Genomic DNA, 20,155 nt, shown 5'->3' with positions numbered 1-20,155 from the left:
GTGAGAAAAGTGAAAGTATGCAGGTGGGAGTTGGTTTCTAAGGAAAGACAACAGACGGTTTATTTTGATACATTTTTTTATAGAAAACATGTTTACATTTTCAAAAATTTTTTTGTCTTTGCACTTATTCTCTTTTTTGTACTTTTTGTTTTAAATATAGCTGTCCATTTTTTTAACATCCATCTGTGTCAAAGGCTCTTGCTGAGATGCTGGGACTTCGCAGAAGGTGAAAAAAACGGGCGTAATATTCATCGGAAATGACGCCGGCCATCTTGCGGGGGGAAAAGAAACATTCGTTTCTGCCGCCGATCGATGCCCGGGTCCAGCCTCCAGCAGTAACAACCCTCCTCTTGAGCAGCGCTCCAGTTTTTCCAACCTAAAGGCACCTGTGTTATAACAGCGCTTTTGCTTTGTTTTAAGTCGATATGCACTTGTTTCTTCTGCACGTTGCTAAATCTAACTACAGTCTGTGAAACGTCTACTTCTACTCAGGTTGCAGCGCAACGAGCAGGTCCTACAGTCACACTCAGAACAATACGAAGGGAGTAACGCCAAAAATTTACAGAAAAATGTAAAAATAATAAGAAAAAAAAGACTGAAAAAAGATACGTTTGCTCATTTTCTGCTTTTCAAATTTAGATGAGTTTCAACCTAATTAGACTTGAAAAAGTACAAATGCAAAAGCCCAAACATGCAACTCAAACACAAATTTTCCTTTACCAAACTCTTCTGTAACGTGTTGCCAATAACATTCGATATTAGGCGTGATCCGAGTGGCTCAGCTTCTCAGAGGAGTTTGTTTGCAAACGTCCACCATCTTTACATTCCTTCTGGCTCCACATAACGCAAGTAGGAAGGAAGGAAAACATCTCAAATCGAGTACCTTTTCAGAAACCTGGGGCAGAAACGCAAAAACAGGAGGAGAGGAAAGGTGTCGGACCCACACACTTTGTCTTAATGTCTATTGATGAGCTACATTTCATTATAAATATATAAAGTTTAAAAAAGTGCTTATTAAAAGAAACTATAGTGATGTGATAACTTCCAGCAGTCACGGCTGTTTGTTCTCGATCAGCATCAATACGAAATGTCAGGGAGCGTCACAGTCCAAAAAACATCCTTCAAATTGACAAAGATTGTCAAAAAATAAATCAACAACAAGCCCCTGATCTCCCATTAACATTCATTCACCTTGTACGACAAAAAACTTTTTTTTTTCTTTTTTGGGAAAGCATAGTTAATACAAAAGGAGACTTGTCTAATGAAAAAAATAGGAGTGTTGGCAACTGATAACACAACGCTGCAAACAAGCAGCTTCTCACAGACTCAACTGGAACACAAGACAACAGGGAAATTTTAAAATAACTACTAATAATTGCACGTAACCTTTAGAGAGGCAGGATGTTTTCTGAGAAAGGTGAGAGATGTGGCGGGGAGGAGCATAATAAACACGTTAAATCTGCCGCTTCCCGCCTCGCATCACCGCTGCCTGCAGTTCAACGTTCCTCGTCCTCTCAGGGTCTCTCTGTACCGGCGGGCCGTCGGAACCAGCGCTTCAGGCGATCATATACCGTGTGATGGCTCTCATTGCGTAAAGAAGCTCCGCCTGCAGCCGGGCCTCCATGATCAGCAAGTTGACGTGTATCTGAGGGCAGAAGAAGAGTAAGAGACAAAGCTTCTCCTCAACTAAGCCTGTAAGCATATCAAATTCAGCTGGACATAAATTGTCCTGATAATTGATAATATTGTCGTTTTGAGACCATTTTCAGGCGATAATGCAAGAACACACCTGCAGTTTTTGTTAAAGTTTAGTTTTATATTGAAAGGAAAATATTTATAAAAAAATATTTTGCTGCATTTTGAAATTATGTTATTTTTTTCCACATAACTTTATATTTTGGTCCATATTTGGTCTTATTATGTAATTTTTAAATATTAAATAATTGATGTTTTGATCAGTTCAGAACTTGAGTTGAATTTTTAACCACTTTTTTACTCTCACTTGACGAATTTCTTGAACGGCTACTTTTTACTTTTACTTAAGTAAGCAAAAGTTGAAGTAGTGCTACTTTTACTTGAGTACAATTTTGGGTGGGAACTAAAAGGAAACTTTACAGTCAGAAATTAATCTCTGAAATAATTTAGAGAATCAAAAGAAACAGAACCTGTTGGTCGACTTTGAAAAGCTGCTTCTAAAGTTTAATCTTTGTACAAATTAACTTTGTTTTTTTCAGGCAGATCCTGTAAATGCTGGTTTCTGTAACGGGCCGGTGAAATCCTGTCTTACCCGTTCTGAGGCTTTCAGCAGAGTCCAGCTCAGCGGACACACCGGGGTTTTAGTGACGTCTGGAAAACAAGCCACAGCCTTGATGTACAGCTTCAGGTCTCGCTCCAGCAGCTGGTTCACCTCCACGTAGTCATAGTCATCATAACTGAGGACAAAAGTCGGCAGATGTTTATCTAGTAGATGAGCAGGAGCAGCTCTTGTTTTAGTTGTAATTCGGCGTGCTGCTGGTCTTACCGTATTCCTAACACATAATGGATGTAATTCCAGATGGCTCTCTTCAGGTCGGAGCTGTGCAGCGACGGGAGCGACGTGACGCTCCGGAACCTGTCATCCAGCAGGTGACCGATGTCCGAGTACAATCTGTTGATCAGGGAGAAGCCGTGGACTTCCCAGGAGTAATCCTAAAAATAAAAATAATGAGACAAATCCATCAAATGTATCTGTAGTGGATTAGTTTTTAATTTACAGAAGACTGAATGATGAAAACCATCCAAAAACATTTAATAAGAGATATAAAGGCGTAAACCAGGCTGACGATTTTTTAAAAGCAGTATTGTATTTAGGTTTTCCATTATTTGTATTTATGAATAAATTAGAGGAATAAAAATACTTCACAATTAAAGTGACAGAAGATTTTCTCATTCAATTTATTAATTTATTAATATTAAATATTATAATATATATATATATATTTTATTTTTACAAATTTGGGTTAATTTCTGCTCTGTGTTTGTTGGTCTTTTTTACATTCTGAATATTCATGTTAATTACTAAATTAGTAAGTTAGTTGACAATTATCTCAATAATCGATTAATTCTGATTATTTTAGCCATAATAGAAGATGAGAAGGTAAACAGCTAATATTAAATGCACTTCATTGTTTTTGGGATACAGAAGGTTTCATATTTTCAGATTTTTATTTGTGACGTCCCCAGAAATACATAATATTGAAAAGCACTGAATTACTGATCAAACAGATTCTGGCTCAAAATTTGCATCCAGCGTCGGCGCTGACCCGCTCTCGTTTACCGACGCCTGGCCTCACCTGAACTCTGAGCACCTGGAGGTGATCCTCGTCCCGCCGGGCGAACTCCTGGTAGCAGAAGTCGGGGTCTGTGATGAAACGTGACGGATCGGCGAAGCACAGCATCTCCTCCTCGTCTTCCACATCTAAAAAAAGAGAGTCGGTGACAGGAATGGAGGGGAGACCGTGGCTTTCGCTCAGATTTCACACCCTGGAGCCGTCAGAGTGTAAACAGCTGCTCTGACCGGTTGTTTGTTTATTTCTACTACCTGTTTGCTGGAGAGTCTGTGCCTGCAGGAGACGCTCCTCTCTCTTCTCCTGCTCCTCCTGGGACTTCTGGATCCTCTCCTTCAGGCAAACCATGTCGCAGCTCGAGTCCAAAGACTGTTGGCACAAAAACGAACCCAGGGTAAAAATACTTATTCCATATTTACAAGAAAACAAAACACAACATATCTTGTCCTGTGATAAGAAATGATCTAATTTTATGTGTAATGTCACAAATGAGACCGAATGTAAAAAGAAAAAAAACATTTATTAGCTAAGGAACAAAAAGCCTTTGGCCAGGATTATTAAATAGTTAAAGGGTAAAAATGAACCAGGCTTTCATGTCTCATGTTTTCATTTACAAACAGCTTAAACCAGTTAGAAAACAATAAAAGTTCAGATATGTCTTTCCTTTCATACGATTACAGCTGAACATGATGCTCTCGTGTTTAAATGTGTTGCTTCATATTAATTTGCAACAGTTTGGATTTAAATAGTTTAAATGATTTTACACATTTAGAGTTCATTATTAAAGTTGAATACATAAACTAAAAACTGGAGTACATTTTTTTTTGTTAAAACAGTGTCAGACTGCTGCTTCTTTATTATTTCTTCTTATGAAATTGGACATAATTTCAGATTTTTGTGTAACTTTTGTGAAAGTTGACTTAAAAAAATGAGTTATTATTGTTACTAGGCCTCATATAATAACAAATTTTGCTGAACGATAAATTACCCCAGAAGTTATTAAACAATAATATTGTTGTTTTGACACAATTTTCAAATAATATAACAATAACAGATAATAATGCAAGAACACATTTTTAAAGATTAATAAACTTAAACTTCTAATGAACATTTAACACTGGAACTGGAAGACATTTTAAATATCCAAAATAAATAAACCAAACATATAAAATTAATTATGAATTCTCTATAACCAAACTCGTCCTCAAAAAAAGTTTCAGTTGAGACCGAAGAACCAGACTGAAGACTTTTGTCATCCAGTGTTTGGTAGAAAAAGAGAGACAACTATAAATCATGGAAATGGAAATTATTGAGTTTGTTTTAATTTATTATGTGATTAATTGATTAATTGTTACAGGTAAATTTTTTAAGCTACAGAAAGTTAATTATTAGAAATGAACAGATATGAAAATTTGGGCCGATATTGATGCAGCTGTTGTGGCATTATTTACCAATATTTTATTTGATCAGATTTCTTATTCGATTACTCAACTAATCGTCAGAATAATTAACAGATTACTTGATTACTAAAATAATTGTTTATTACGCCCTTAATGAACATTTTGAGTCTCCAGGCTGAAGTCTGGTTGGTTTACCCGTCGCCGTGTGATATGTTCGGAGGGTTGCCTGAGCGACTGAGGCACGTTGGCGTTGCCGTTGGCAGCATCGAAGGGGCAGAAGGTCGGCGGGGTGCCGTTGGGAGATTTGGCGAGGTGGGCGAGGTCCGAGTCCGTGTCGCAGCCGAAGACGAAGCTGCAGAGCGAGTGGCAGTGGGCCAGGATGACCACGGCCTGCACCAGTTCGGCCAGCGACCAGCACTGCTCACCGGCCTTCAGCAGCGACTGGAGACAACACAGAGGAAAAACAAGACGCTTAGCGCACCGCTCTGATTAATCTGACTGGCTGGAAGGAAAAAAAAACATGTTTAATACATTAATATAGAGATTAAAAAGGTACCATTTGAAAGTAACAACCTTTAAGGAGGTATTAAACATACTTTTTATTAAGCAAACATGATCTGATGAAATATTTTGATTTTAAATGTTGTTTTTATTATTTGTTAGCAGAAAATGATCATAATTAGGAGAAATAAAGGTAATAAATCTATATATAATGTGATGGACTTAATGAAGTAAATGGACTTCTAAAAGTATTTGAGTTTATTGAACGGGTCTGCATTATTGGAGTGAAAATTAATAAATTATTAAAAATAATTAAGGCTAGTTAGCATGTCCACTGATAACAGTGGATAAAAGGTTTTCCTGGAACGGTAAGATGTTTTTTCACCATTGACACATCCAGCAGCGCATACATAAACATGACTGACAGCGCTAAGATCCTCCTCCTGGCTCGGTTGTTTTTGACCGGGAATGAGTCGTAGCTGGAGGAGTTTGATCTTTTCACAGATTATCTGTCTCATGTTAAACTGTCACAACATGTTAAAAAGTTTTAACAAACATGTAAAAATCATATTGTTGTAAAAGTTACACACTGCAACTTTAAATTGAACTTTTATTCAACAGTTCATTTCTTCTTCCTGGAGAAAAAAGTGTACACTAACAGATTATTTATCTCTGCAGCTCCTCCAGAGCTACCATGAGCCTCTTGTGTCTCAGTGTTTTCATTCCAGACGATGGATTTAAGTTTAAGTTAGCTTAGCTTAGCTGTCACTGTCAGACCAAAGGGCCCTGAATAAACTCTGCGTACCTGGATGTGGGAGCCGGCGGCGAGCCAGGGCTGGTGAGCCAGCACCTTGTTTATGTGGTCAAGCAGGCGAAGACGAGGTGGAGCCGCTTCCAGACTCTGCAACCACAGCGGGTCCCCGCCGGCCCTCAGGAACTGGGCCGAGTGCAGGCACACCAGGTAGCTGCAGTGATAACGGGCCGCCGCCTGCAGAGGAACGTTCAGAGGGGAAGTTTTAAAAGAACGGAGCAGCTGAAGCGGAGCACTTCCAGCGTCAGCAGCCAGGTCACCCACCATGATGGCGATGTAATGGCGGTACGGCAGCGGCAGGGGGCCGTCCATGTGCAGGATGTAGTGCTGTGTGCGCAGGAAGCTCTCCAGATACTGGGGGTGGGACGCCATCTGCTGCGACACGGCGTCCACGCTCCCCCTGCTGACCAGTGTCTTCATAAACAGCAAGGACACGCGCTCCTTCTCGCCGTTCACCATCCCCTGCACAAACCAGAACAAACAGACGACAGGTTGGTTTGTGGCAGGGAAACGGTGGAACAAAGGACGTTCCACCCATTGTTACAGAAAAACGAGGCCGAGGAAGTAACTATGAAACAAAATCCAATCAGGAGGATCTGCTTTTCTCACTGTTAAGTCAGAATAATTCATGGACTGACATTATTTTAATAAGGATAAAGATTGTGATAAATAAAGCTATTTATAAATTCAGTTATTATAAGAATATATATATATATATATATATATATATATATATATATATATATATATATATATATACTGTATGTTACTTGAAATAACTTTAAGTTCCTAATTTAACGCCTTGTCGGCCTCTGTCTTTTTAAAAACTCCTGCTCTTTCTGAAACTCCGCCTTCAGGAAGTCATCACAACATGGCTCCTCTATTAACCCTTTAACGGCGTTTTTACCAGCGTTTCACTGAGAAGTAGCTCAGTTGATGTGCAGCTCCACAAGGCCTTTGCTAATTGCTGCTGGCTAGTCTGAAGGAGCTGAGTGGGGGAAACTTGGAAGCTGCAGCTCAGAGGACCATACCATTATAACATAATGTAAAAGCTCTAAAAAGTTGATTTTACATGATACTGCCCCTTCATAAATTGTGATTTATATCACTAAACTGCACATAATGAGTGTATTTAATAATATTTTCTAATTTTCTGACATTTATTGATGTTCCCATGGAACAAACAGTGCAGAAATCAGCAAAAATAACATTTCTCATAATACCCTCAGTTTTGTTTTTTTATTTACCATCAATATCCAAAATGTATCATGGCAATGATAAGAAACTTTTCATGATAAATGCTGAACGATACGATAAATGCCCACCAATACTATGAGATTCAAAAGGCATCCATAAGCTCTTCCTCTAAATACAATGAACAGACGTAAACATGAGCAGCACAGCGCCGTCCTCCCTTCACAGACATTACGGCCCTTAGATTTATAGCCAGGAACTTCTTGGCTCGAGATGAAGTTGGAGCGTCCAGCACCATGTGATGGCAGGCTCAGGCTGCGCTTTGGACCGGAGTCATGTTCCACACCTTAAATCAGAGGAAGAAGAGCGGCGTCGCCACGGGAGAGTTAACGCATTCCTGACTTTCTTTTTCCTAGAAATTCAACAAGCACCCAAACAACATCTCAATAGACGCAAAGTCAGATTGTGTTCACGAGTGAGAGAGGCTTCTTTAGCTTGTTTGATGTTTATCTAATGAAGTCGAGACGCTGGATTAACTTGTTTATTTGAAAGCTGGAAGTAAGAGAAGCACAAAAAATGCCGTTTGAAAAGGGGCTTTACACTGAGGAAGCGAAGATGAAGAAACTAATATGAAAACTGAGCGGAGGAGGCCTGAAAGAGGGAAGCTCGGCGAGGATCGAAGACGTGGAGGAGGCCAAAGACTCAAACATGGGAGCGACTGCACTGACGGGCCCGGGGCCAACAGAAACAGACCTATGTAAAGCAGGAGGCTGGCCGGTCCTCACCGGTAGACATTTATAAGCTTGTTTTTCTTCTCTCTACATAATATAACGGCTTCTAGGAAAAGGTGTTCAGGAGCCACAGATCCAGTTCCTCTGAACAGATCAAACGGGTTCACTTCAAATGTAGAAACTTTACAACTTTATCTGGATCTGACGGCCTGTCCTACCTTTGATCGTCACGATTAAACCAGAGTAACACTACCTGAGTAAATAAATAAAAAATCTGCAATTTAATTTATTAAGGAAAAAAAAGCTAGCAAAACCAACCTACCCTTGTTAGAAAGAATAAAAGAAGCGTTTTGGGCCTCCTAAAATGTTACTTCTCTATGGGTGGAGGGGAAAACAGTTAAAAACTTTCCTGTTTCATAAAAAAACATTTCTGTGTTGACGGTTAGAGGCTACCATAGTTCTCATTTAACGTCACACTTCCGAGAACTTTGTAGCTGGCAGCCATCTTGGTAGGTATCAGTAACTAACTCTCATGACAGTTGCTATGATAACAACAAACAAGCCACAAGCTTAGAATTAGCTCTCACCTCATTCCTATCTAACTTATAAACAATATAAGTACATTACATCTATTACTTGATTACAATTTTAGAGCACTCTTTGTTGTTGGTCTCCTAGCTACGGTTCATCTATGCTTTCCGCTTGCCTACCAAGATGGCAGTTCAGTGGCACAAATCACTTCTGGTTCAGACGTATGGGGTGATTACTTTTTCATCCAAGGTTTCCGATGGCTTAATAAATTAAGCAAATTAAAAACTGTACTTTATTTACTCATATTATCTTTGCCTGATATAAAAATAGTTTGATATGATACCAACTGTGGAGAAACGGGGCAAATACTTTTTCACAGCTCTGCTTGTAGGACGACCGGTGCGAACAGAGAGTAGCAGAGCTTGTTTTTGCACCTAAGCCCCGTATGGCTCTTTAGTATTCAGCAGCATGTTTATCTGGCTCAAAGCTCCATGTGGTATTTCACTTCTCCTTGCAGGGGATGATGGTTCCTGCCTGATCCTGCAGTAAGCTCCACCTCATGACCCAAATAGTTCTAAAGGACGCTCTAAACAGCTCGATCCTTATGAACGACACTTTATTCTTATAGTTTCATACAAAGCAAAGTAACCAAGGGGGGGTTTGGAGTTAAATGAAACATGCTGAGGCACAGACCCTGACCTTCTCCAGGCTGTCGGCGCCCACAAGAAATAGTGGAGGAGGAGAATGTGGAGAGCACAGGTGGCTGCCAATCAAAGGCCTATAAGAGCTCATTCACATGGGTGTTACTCCTCGAACACAAGCGCTACTGATTAGCATGCCTAGTTGCTGAATCTAGGTTACTGCTCCATGGAGCGCTAGCTGGCCGGATCCCTGAAAGAAGCAGTGTTGCACCAAGCAGCATTTCAGAGGCCTGCGCTGCAGAAAACACGCCTCATTTCTCAAGGACCTAACATGTCGGGAGGCACGGGCCTATTTTTATTCCTCCTCATGGTAGAATGGGCTCAGATTGCGATGTTGAGTGATCACACTTCCATTTTTAGGGTAAATGATACATGAAGCGGCTGATTGAGAAATTTTCTGGCAGAATTCACAGTGGCTTGCGAAACTATTCTACCTCTGAGATCTTTCAATGTTTTGTCACATCAGTGTCTTTTATTGGGATTTTAAGTTATAGATTTACACAAAATGGAGCATAATTCTTCAGTAAAAGGAAAATAATCCATGGCTTTCACATTTTGACTCAATAGCTGTGTTTCCATTAACTATAAAATTGTGCAAATTTGAATGACAAATTAAATTCAGTTAAAGGAAATGCAAATTAAAAAAAAAATGCTGATAAAGTTTTTGCTCCAGGATGAGGTGTTTCTTGAACTGTGTCAAAATTAGTGTTTTTTTGCAAACCTGCAATGAAAACACTTTTTTCGCATCACACAAGTCATGTGATCAACAACCGGATGCCACTGCTGTTACGCTAACTCTGGTGTAAAGCACCTCTTGCTTTTGTATAGATGAATGCGTTTACACACTATCCCTGTGAAATCAATCGTAAAATGAAACAGGAAGTCAGAAAAACCAGTGGGTAGCCACCAGCATCAACATGCTAGTTGTTAGCCTCTCCAATCCTATGCAAATGAGTAGTCTCTTTCTCATTTGCCAGTGCCAGCCAAACATTAATCTGATCAATATCTGGCTTCAGAATAGCCAAGGAAGTAGCAGCTGTTGGCAATGGTCTCATAAATTTATGTACAATAACTTTCAACTAAAAGTAGCAGAGATCTACTCAAAATGTGTTAGTGTAGTTGTTAAAAGAAAAAAACTAAAACAGTTTAAGCAACAAATCCTCCAATTACAAGAGTCCATGGATGTGATTTTGAAATCTAACAACACAAGTGTCAAAAGTTGGTCTTTCACCAAGTGAGGAGATTGTCTTTGTCATCACTGGCGTCCCACGTAATTGATTAGGAAATTGGAGGGTTTTTTTTGGTAATTTCTAACATGTCTGGACAAAGTCTGACAGAGACGTCCTTCAGAAACAGGAACTACAGTAAAGTTGAGCATTCACAAAGCAGGAAATGACACATCCTACTTCTTAAACAACATCTGTCTGCTGACAGCAGCAAAATGAAAGATGCAGTCATCCATTTGGGAAAAGCTTACATGAAAGTCATTCTTACTGTGTTTAAAATGAGTTTTAAAAAGACAATTTTGATCTTTACTGGATGAAAACAAGCCAGACATTTTGATAAAGCATTCCTTACTGCCTGCCTACCTACTTGAAAAAAAAAAAATCACACCCACATAAGAAAAAAAAAAAAGAAGAAGTGAGAACCATGTGTGGGAGGATGCATAAAACAACAAGGAGAAATCATCTAGACACCTGTGTGTGCATTACAAAACACACTCTGGTTACCAAACCTAAATATCTGTTGTGATTTAGTCAGAATAATAAAGTGTTTAAAATACTCAGATCACAACAGACTTAAAAAGTTTCCAAACTCTGAAGAGGTCATCAGCACAGAGCTGAGAAAAAAGTAGGTCGCCTTCTAGATTTCCTGTCACAAATGTTTCAAATCAAACAGGTTAAAAGATAACCTGAGTCAATAAGTAAAATTTAAATCAAATTAAATGTGTGCAAATAAATTTATTCTGTGAGGGGGCTGATACTTTTTTTTTTTAATGACATTGTGTGTTGATCGGAGAGGTTGCATGAGGCAGCAGAGAAATAAAAAACATGGGTGACGTCACTGAGGGCAGGATAGGTAAATGCAGACAAAGACAGGCTTTGATCGCTGGCAGAAAAACAGCAGCACTGTGCAAGCTGCAATATGAAGTGGAGCAAGGGTCCAAGATGACACACAAAGAAGTGGAGGAATGATGCAAGCTTTCTTTCTAAGAGTGAGTGATGCAGACACAAGAGGGGGACATTCAATCTGCATTCTGACTGATCCTGGAGAGATGGTCCATCCTTATCAGAAAACATCAACACCCCCTTTCCTCCTTGCCGGAAACAAGCACTCGGGACAGATTTTGGCTTTGCAACCTGAACTCAAGGAGTAATGCAAAACAACCCAGCTGCAGCCCAGAGCAGTTTGCACAGAGCAAGAGGAGGAGGGGGGTTTGGAGCAGTACTGCCAGGAGAAACAAAGAACTAAATAAACCCACATTCATCAGTGAGTGATTAGATCTGACTGTAAACAAGGTAGGCAGGTAGAGCAAGGGAGATTTCACTGATAACAGGCTATATTTATTGAAGTTTATTCCCCAACAAGAAGCTCTTTAAAAATGAAATATGAAATGATGTGTCATCAGCTTTGAGGAACTGTGAAGACAAAGGAAAGTGGAGAAAAAGTGGCACATGCTTGAAATGAAACCAGAACTGCAGCTCACATTGCTGTCTGTTTTATTCCATTTCTGTACAAGACATGTTTTGCTCCACAATCTGCAGCAAAACATGTCTTTGTTGGACTGCGTTCGGCACAGCGCCCCCTTTCTGTTGCAAAGCGGAAAACAACACTAAGAGGAGAAAAACAACTTTGATTGGCAGTCCAGTTCAGGCGAAAATACAGCACAATAAGGACGCGCACAAGGGCTGCCGTAAAGCTGAGAAATCTGTCTGTTAACGTGGTTTAACACAATTATCACCTTATTTTATTCATGCATTTAAAACAGCAGTAATTAAATGGCACTGCATTACTTCACACCACACTGAAACACCTTTTTTTCTCCTCAAACCCTCAGATGATGTCACCTTCACCTGCAGCTTCATCCACATAAACGTCCCCAGCCGTTTCTCGTTTATCTCCAGCGCGATAAAATTAAAAATATACTCGGCCTCTTATTTTAAAATGACACTGAGGGAGGGGGGAAAAGAAAACGGTACAGTAGAGGAGACGTTTCTGTCTTTGTCCGGCCACATCGAAACTAACCTCCCAACATCTTATACTTGTTTTCTCTTCTATAGAAACGGCCGTTTTTAGATCAACTCTCCGAGTTAACGTTTCAACGCAGATGGCTCGAGCTTTACGTGACATTTTAACGGCTGGTGATGAAAAACCACTTGAATGGTGAGTGAGCCAGAAATAAACCAAATAAAAATCATCTGGTCACTTGAAGTGTTTAATCCGAGTTTCTGACCCATTTCCCGAGCAATAGATGTTAACGTTACAAGTTCGGTTCGCCTATTTTCGTTTGCTAGCGCTAGCAAACTACAGCCGCTACAGTTAACGTTACTGCGCTGAAGTTGGGTTCCGATTCGGAATGACAGTAAAAGGCCATTTCGCAGCTTTCTGTACTTTTAAAAAATGAGTTATAATTTCATTTTAAGGTATTTAAACTGATCAAACCTGAACTGAATTACTAAACATCGCATGAAGACTCTTTAAAATACAGTCTGTGATATGAGAAACTTAAATTTTGTTTGTAAGAACACAAAAAATTAAAACTTGAAGCAGTTTTTTATATGTACATCAACTTAAATAGCCAGACTAGTCGTAAGAAATGTAAATTTAATACAGAATAACATTTTCAAGCTGAACCTCATGTACATTCGTTAAAATGCCAAAAAAAAAAAAACAACTTAAAAATGTTATGTTTTTGAAGACCCAGTAATAGCAAAATAGTTTTGTGAATCACAAAGAATAATTGTGTTCAGGTTTGGCCAGTCTAGATACAGCATATTACACACTTAGGCACATAAAACCTCATCAAAGTAGCCCTCATGTATGTCAAGAAATATAATAAAGATTTCACACATCAAATTGAGATTTGAAGGCAGTTGAACAATGAAGAATAATTCATCCTCTGTCTGATTTGCCTAGTTATTTTGAGCTTAATGTTATAAAAGCATTGATATTTTAAAAATTTGGCTAATAGAATAATTTTGCATATTACAATTGGTGTTTTTTAAGCTCTGTTCAGTATAGAATACTTTAGCTCAAGATTGAGCTTCCAAATTGTTGAAGTTTTCAAAAATAATCCAATATAGAGTGGAGCTAATACTAAAAAAACACAGGTAAAACACATCATAAACAGTTTCTTTACTTATTTGATTACTGTAGTTCATCATAGGCTTGGCTATTCTATTAGAAATTTCATGCTTGTCCTAATTTGATAATACAGAATAAAGTTTTCTATATTAAATAATATACAACAGGTGTTAAATAATTCAGTAAAGGTTTGACTGTCTAACCACTTTGGTTTTAATGGTTGACCGAATCTAATTTGGCCCCAATGCTGCAACTTGGAAAAAAAAAAAAGGCATTCAAATGGCCCTTTTTGTTGTTTCACTTATAGAACAAAGGTTTCATGATTATTAAAACGTGTCCTAAATAGTCTCCGATCAGTGTTTTGTCTGTTTATTGTGGTTTTTATAATCCATTTACTTTCTTATGGTCTCACATTCATAATACGTATTTCGCAACATCACAACTGTGTTTTTAAAACGGGTTCATCCTTGTAGCATAATCCTTTCTAGGTTTGACTCGTCATAACCATTGTGGTTTCTGTCTTATAGATGGGCTTACTTATAAATAGCTTTAAATGGACTTGTTTGTGTTTTGAGTGGTAAAATAAGGGATTCACAAATTAAAACTGTATGAAACCCTGAGTAACTTGTAGCCAGAGTGACAAATGTCAGTCCTGGTTTAACCTTCCTGACAGTTGAGGCTTTCACAACTTAATGAGGTGCTAAAACTAAAAAAAAAAACATGAAGTAGCCCTTTTTGGGCTTTGTAAAGACCAAAAACAGCGCCATGAATTATAAACTGTTTTTGAAGGCTGTGTAATTAACGTAGGTTTCACAGTGATACGTATGTTAGATTTTTATCTGGATATCGTCAAAGATCAGATTATCCTTAAAGATGCGGAATAGCCCTTTACACAAGTTCCAAATCGAAGGCCAACTTCAGCGTCTAGTCTTACACTTTGTTTCAAAGTTTCCTATCTGAAAACAAATTAACCAAACTAACCTCCAGTTCAACTGACAGCAACGAGAATATGTAATTACCGATTAAAAGAAAATTGAGGCTTTGTTTTAAGCGCCTGTAAAGAGTGGAGCCGTTTCCTTGACAGAGAGACAAATGAATGAACGGTTTTGACTTCCCAGGCTTATACATATAATCCCAGCCTTACCTGATTCTGGACCCGCTTGCACTGCGATATTAGGGGGTACTCCATTTTACTCGTACAGATGATCATTTTCCAAAAACGGCGTCGTCCTGCATGGATCCGGTTGGAGCTGCTAACAAAAGGGAGCGCTTCTGCCGCTGGCCCCCGGTTCCGCCTGTCTGAAGCTGCAGCCTGGACTGAGGAGAGCAAAGCTTCCCGGAGCAGCGCTGACAGCTCCAGTAACAGCCCGGCCAATCACCGCGCAGGAGGCGGAGCTGCTGGTTAGCTACATGCTAATGAACATCTGCAAAACAACAGCGGAGAGGCAGGGGCACGGCCAGACTGTCAACTTTTTACCAGCTCTGTGTGGGATGAGCTTCTGTCTCTGCATCTCTGATCCGGTTTGTTGTCTTGGAAAAACTATTGCAACTATTTTATTTTATTTTTTTTACTTTTTCACGATTTGTGACAAACATTCCAACATTTTTACGGAGAGTTTAAAGCTGAAATATGTAACTTTTACAATAAATGTGTTTGTTTTTGTTAAAGTGATCATTATGTCGCGATATAATGATAAAAAAAAAACATGAGCTCCTCCGCCTTCTCCCAGTACTAATTGCTAGCATGGGCGGAGCAAGAGGGGGCAAAGGGTGGCACTGGGCCCTTATAATTCCTGCACACTAGTTGGAATCATTGCAATCTACCCAAATGGGGGGGTAGATTGCAATGATTCCAACATTGCTCCCTGCTAGCTCTTTGTTACAGTTGGCTCACCCCAACAAGCCTGCCAGGAATGCTAAGGCTAATTAGCTTAACCACTGATGATGGCAGATAAACATTTTTTCTGTTGATTGTCTGTCTAATATACTGTCACAACACAGTGACAGTTTAAATAATTATGGTAAAACAATATTATTGTTAAAGTTACACATGTGTACAGTTGAAGACAGAAGTTTACATACATTGAATAAAAAGAGACATTTATCTTATTTCTGGCTTGTGCAGCTAATCGAAACAAGAAGCAAAACGATTCCAAATGTATAGAAAACTTTATATAAACTAAACACGAAAGTGGAACTGAAGATCACAAAAGCCATAAACCCAAACAGATACCAAGTTCAGTTTTTATATGGATTCCCAGCAGTTGGTTCTTTTAGGAAAGCTGTGTTCAAAGTTCAGTCAGTTTTTATGCAGGTAAAAGTTTCTGTCTTAAACTGTATTATTATAACTCATAACAGTGCGTAATGATTGACCGTTCAGTCACTGGACAGTTTATGTTGTTAAATGTAACCTTTATAATAAAAAAAGCTTGAACAAATCTAAACGAAGATACTTATTAAAAAGCTTTAATACTTAAAAAGCACTATTTTTAGGTTTTCCTATTTGGATTAAAGCAGCTGCACTAGTCTGACTCAGACACCAACACTTGTTGGTTTTTGCTGGAGAGTTACTTTTAGGCATAAGAAATATGGCCACAGAATTAATAATAGAACTAAAGGCCACAGAAAAAACCCTTGCTCACTGAAGGCAGAGTATGTAAAAACTAAAGAACTAGAAATTTATGTTGCTATTTGTCATATCTTTATGGATGACTATAATATTTTAGAGCCAGAGAACCTCAAAATCTCCAAATTACAAAATGCATATAAATTTTTAGTGGCCACTGGAACAATAGGAGTTTTTTGAGGCACAGCAACTAAAACAGAAAGGGTCCATCTTAAATGGATTGTGACGTAACAGTTCTCTACAACAGTCTGGCTAAATGGATAGATTTCTGTTGTTTTCACTACAAAATATATGTTTTGGGTAGATGGATCGCTCAAGGAAAGAGTAAAAAGCAGAACATGAAGGCAAATGTAGCTGTTATTTATATATTTATTAAGTGATAAAGATCTTTATTTCACCAAACATTAGGTGTAATCCAGCAGCATCGTTTATTTCCTCTGTGTCTGAGCCAAATGAAGGAAGGGGAAATTTGACTTATAGAGTTTGAATGGTGTGAAAGAATAATGTTTTGATAGCTACTTTGCTATAGTGCATTTAAGCCCTCAGGTGTATGTGTACTGAATTAATGGAGAAATGTGAGACTTGCATAAACATCACACAGCTCCCAGACATAAAGCATTACAGTGAGAGATGCTTGGGGCATCAGAAAAAAATGCTGGTCAGAATGGGAGCAGAAATTACATCTGAAACAAAGCACATTTGTTAATGTTCTGAATTATTTTTCATCATTTTTCATTTCTCACTATGTCCACACTTTTAAATCTCTGGGTAGGATGTCGGTTTGTTAGATTTATAAGCTACTGCTTAAATTTGCCTTGATCTCTTTCTCCAGACTGGACAAATCATATACATCTTAATTTTCTAAATTCAAATTCGAGCTGGAGACTTTGCGAACACTAGATTTGTCTTCAGTGAAAAAGAAAAGTTGTAAAACAATTATATGTGGCATTTAAACGCTCTTGTGTTGTAAACTTTTAAATCTTTCCTTCTCAGCTTTCACCAAAGTTGTTTTTGTATGTGTATTTAAAATCTTAAACCATATGCTCAGACTACTCCTTCTTCAGACAAATTTAGAGAAACATTGTACAGTTGGGTGTGACCAGTGATCAGTGCACTGACCAAAACACGCAGGAGGAGCTTTCACCTGCAACATATAATTATATTTAGACAGTAGCGTGCTTTAAACTTTACCCCGTCTTGTAGGTGGGGAAGAATTTAAACCAGAGCCAACACCTTAAACCTCTACATCCAAAACAAACTTGGGCAAAACCTCCCCACAATGGTGACGGCATGTACTAAACCTAACTATAGTTATAGAGAGTATTTTACAGTAAAAAACAGGCTGAGAGTCATGTGATGTTTTGAAGAAAAAAAGCTAAACAAACAAGGTTCCTTTGGAGCTCTTCTTTTCCTGTGATATCCACTGTTGACCTGCCAGATGTGATTTTCTCTGCCCGGTTGAATCGTGTCCACTTGGGTCAGTCCTGGCTTGTTTTGATGAAAGAAACATTTGTATGGTTTCCAGAAACCGGTTGAGCCAACAGCTCAACCGGTTCAAATGAAATTGTTTTCAGAGAACATAAGTCACAACCTTTAGATCAATTAGATGCACTGACGGTCATCTCTGATGGTAATCAGATTCAAGCAGCTGCAACAAACAAATGGTTGTTTAAGTATCAAATTGGACTTTAATTTCCGTTTGAAAATTCAGATTTTTCTTTTTTTTACTTTAGAAATCCTTACCGAAAACAGAAAAAAGGATAAACAAATTGTTTAGCGATTGTTTTTTAAATAAATTTCCTTCCCAAACTCACTGCTTGTTTGAAAAATTGCTCAGATTTTTATTTTTTTTTACTAACATTTCAGTCAAAGAATAAATGAAAATTTGGCCATGAAATGACAAAGGACTTGACTATCTTCCTCTTTCAGTAACTGATATATAAAAGTGCTAATCTGGACCTTCTGGAACCAGGCCTTGCTCTCTCCTCTGTATCTTAAGCAAGGCAAAGTTCATGACTGTTATTAGGATTATTTCAACAAGTCCAAACACAATACCTGTTTTCATAATTACACAAGGTTGTGTACAAATGAAAGCATTTTAATACAATGGATTCACGTTTTAAGGTTCTGAGGAAGAGTACGTTGTGTGCTCCCACTGAGCAGACCAGTAAGGACATATCAGGACAGCGTCTGTCGAGTGGAGACTGGGACGAAACCACTGGGAAAACAACAGCTGCTTTACTTGCTTCTACTTGCTCACTGGGAAGAGCTGGGGCAGAAAACGAGTTGCACCCTCTTGCTTTGCAGGGCTTTGCCCCGCTGACTTGCTGCATGCTAACAGGCCCTAATGGAAGAGAAATGTAGCCAGCCCACAAAGGTGGCTATTTCTTTTATTTGTAGAATGCAATTTTCACTTTTGTAGTTTCGACTGAATGTTTAAATGTAGAGTAAAACATAAAGTATTTGCCTTTTAATTGTAAAAAGCACCATAACTATTCAGGGAGTTTTACTCAAAAGCAAACCTGGCTGCACTCTTTCATTAAACACAGCAAGAGAATAGACAAAAATATAATAAATAAATAAAAATGCAATAAATTTAGGACGTTTTATGCATCTTTTGTAATATGGCAAATGTGCAAAATGCACAAAATAAGACTATTCATTTTATTAAAACATTGCATGTTTATTGTTGAGTAGATAAAACATAAAATTCATAATTTTAAAGCTTTTAATAAAAAAATAAAGTGTTTGTGGTGAGCAAGACATCTGCATGATCTAATTATAGTGGAGATTTTTCAGTTTGTTTCTTCATTTAGTGAAAATCCAGAATGCCTGGTTACAGAGGCTGAAGCAGACGTCTGGCGCTTTAAAACAACAAGAATATAAAAGCAGCTTGTGTGAACACTTGATGAAATCTTAAACAGTTCTCATATTCCGATTGGAGGAGAAATTACACCCATTATTTACTGTCTAAGTGGAGGCTGGAGGTGGAGCAGCACCAAAAATCTTCCTGAGTGAAACAAGTACTCTAAATGGAATAAGTTAAGAATGGATTTCTTTACATTTGCATCAGACAGTTAGTCTGACCAGAAACAATTTACGTTTCATTTTCAGTAGCGTTTCTCACAGGAAGATAATTAATGGCACACAGCCTCCAATATCTATTTACCACATATGCAAATGTGACAAAAGTTTAAAGGTTTTAAAAAGCAATCAGATAAACAACCATCTTGTTTTTGAGATTAGAAACCCCCTTCACACCCAGCCCCTCTTGGAACAAATAATCTGGATTTACACTAAAAGAAGAGAATTATCTACTGCACATAAGATATTAGCTACTTATAACTTTCTTACAGGACTTCACTTCACAAATCCTCAATTATCCCTTTAATATCAGTTGGTAAGTATTTATTTTAAATGTGTTAAGGTTAAAAAGTTTTTCTCCAGAGATACAGCATCAAATAATGCACTGCATGCGCATTCGAATTGCTTGAACACGGGCTCATTAGAGAACGAGACACTTGTCTGTGTCCTTACAATTTGATTAACAAACATCATGTGAATCATATTGTGTGTCAGACTGGACCAGTCTGAACCAGACTGACTAAATCAAGAAAAAAACAAGACTGTTGTGAGACTCAACCTGTTTATGGTGAGGATTTTAATTAAGAAGCATGTACTGCTGACTATCTAATTGACATTTGGTGGACTTTATAATGGATTGATGGATTTTATAATAAAAAGCAGAGAGTTAAACATGTAAAACTAGTTTTGTTATTTGTTGGAAAAGGAAGCACTACGTACTCTATGAACCGTCTGCATCCTGTATTTGTCCCTGAATTGAAGCTGTGAGATTGAGCACATTTAGTTTGACTTTTCAGAACTGCTCTTTTCATAACCTGTTGGGTGATTTCTGTGAGCTGTGACTAGTTTGAAGAAAGGAACTGAAGAAAGCCGTACGTCCCAGAATTACAGCGAGTCCTGTTCCTCTGAAATTCAGCTGCCAACAAAACAAGAAGGGACTTTCCT

The 20,155-nt window shown here is 38.3% G+C and overlaps 1 protein-coding gene across 1 annotated transcript; it reads right to left on the bottom strand.

Annotated features, from left to right (window-relative positions):
* Positions 1-65: 65 nt before the first annotated feature.
* sesn4 (sestrin 4) lies at positions 66-14,833 on the bottom strand. The gene is made up of 9 exons (XM_032554374.1): positions 14,645-14,833; positions 6,303-6,500; positions 6,033-6,215; positions 4,922-5,167; positions 3,581-3,695; positions 3,333-3,457; positions 2,522-2,688; positions 2,288-2,432; positions 66-1,645 (listed from the first exon to the last, which is right to left on the bottom strand). Exons 1-9 carry the CDS (start codon positions 14,708-14,710, stop codon positions 1,556-1,558), a joined length of 1,335 nt encoding a protein of 444 aa, XP_032410265.1. The 5' UTR covers positions 14,711-14,833; the 3' UTR covers positions 66-1,555.
* Between the last annotated feature and the right edge of the window lie 5,322 nt (positions 14,834-20,155).

This window comes from Xiphophorus hellerii, chromosome 23 (assembly GCF_003331165.1).
Source record: "Xiphophorus hellerii strain 12219 chromosome 23, Xiphophorus_hellerii-4.1, whole genome shotgun sequence".
In the NCBI taxonomy this organism is placed as follows: Eukaryota; Metazoa; Chordata; class Actinopteri; order Cyprinodontiformes; family Poeciliidae; genus Xiphophorus; species Xiphophorus hellerii.
Note: the sequence above shows the minus strand (reverse complement) of the source record. Positions and strands in the feature narration are given on the sequence as shown.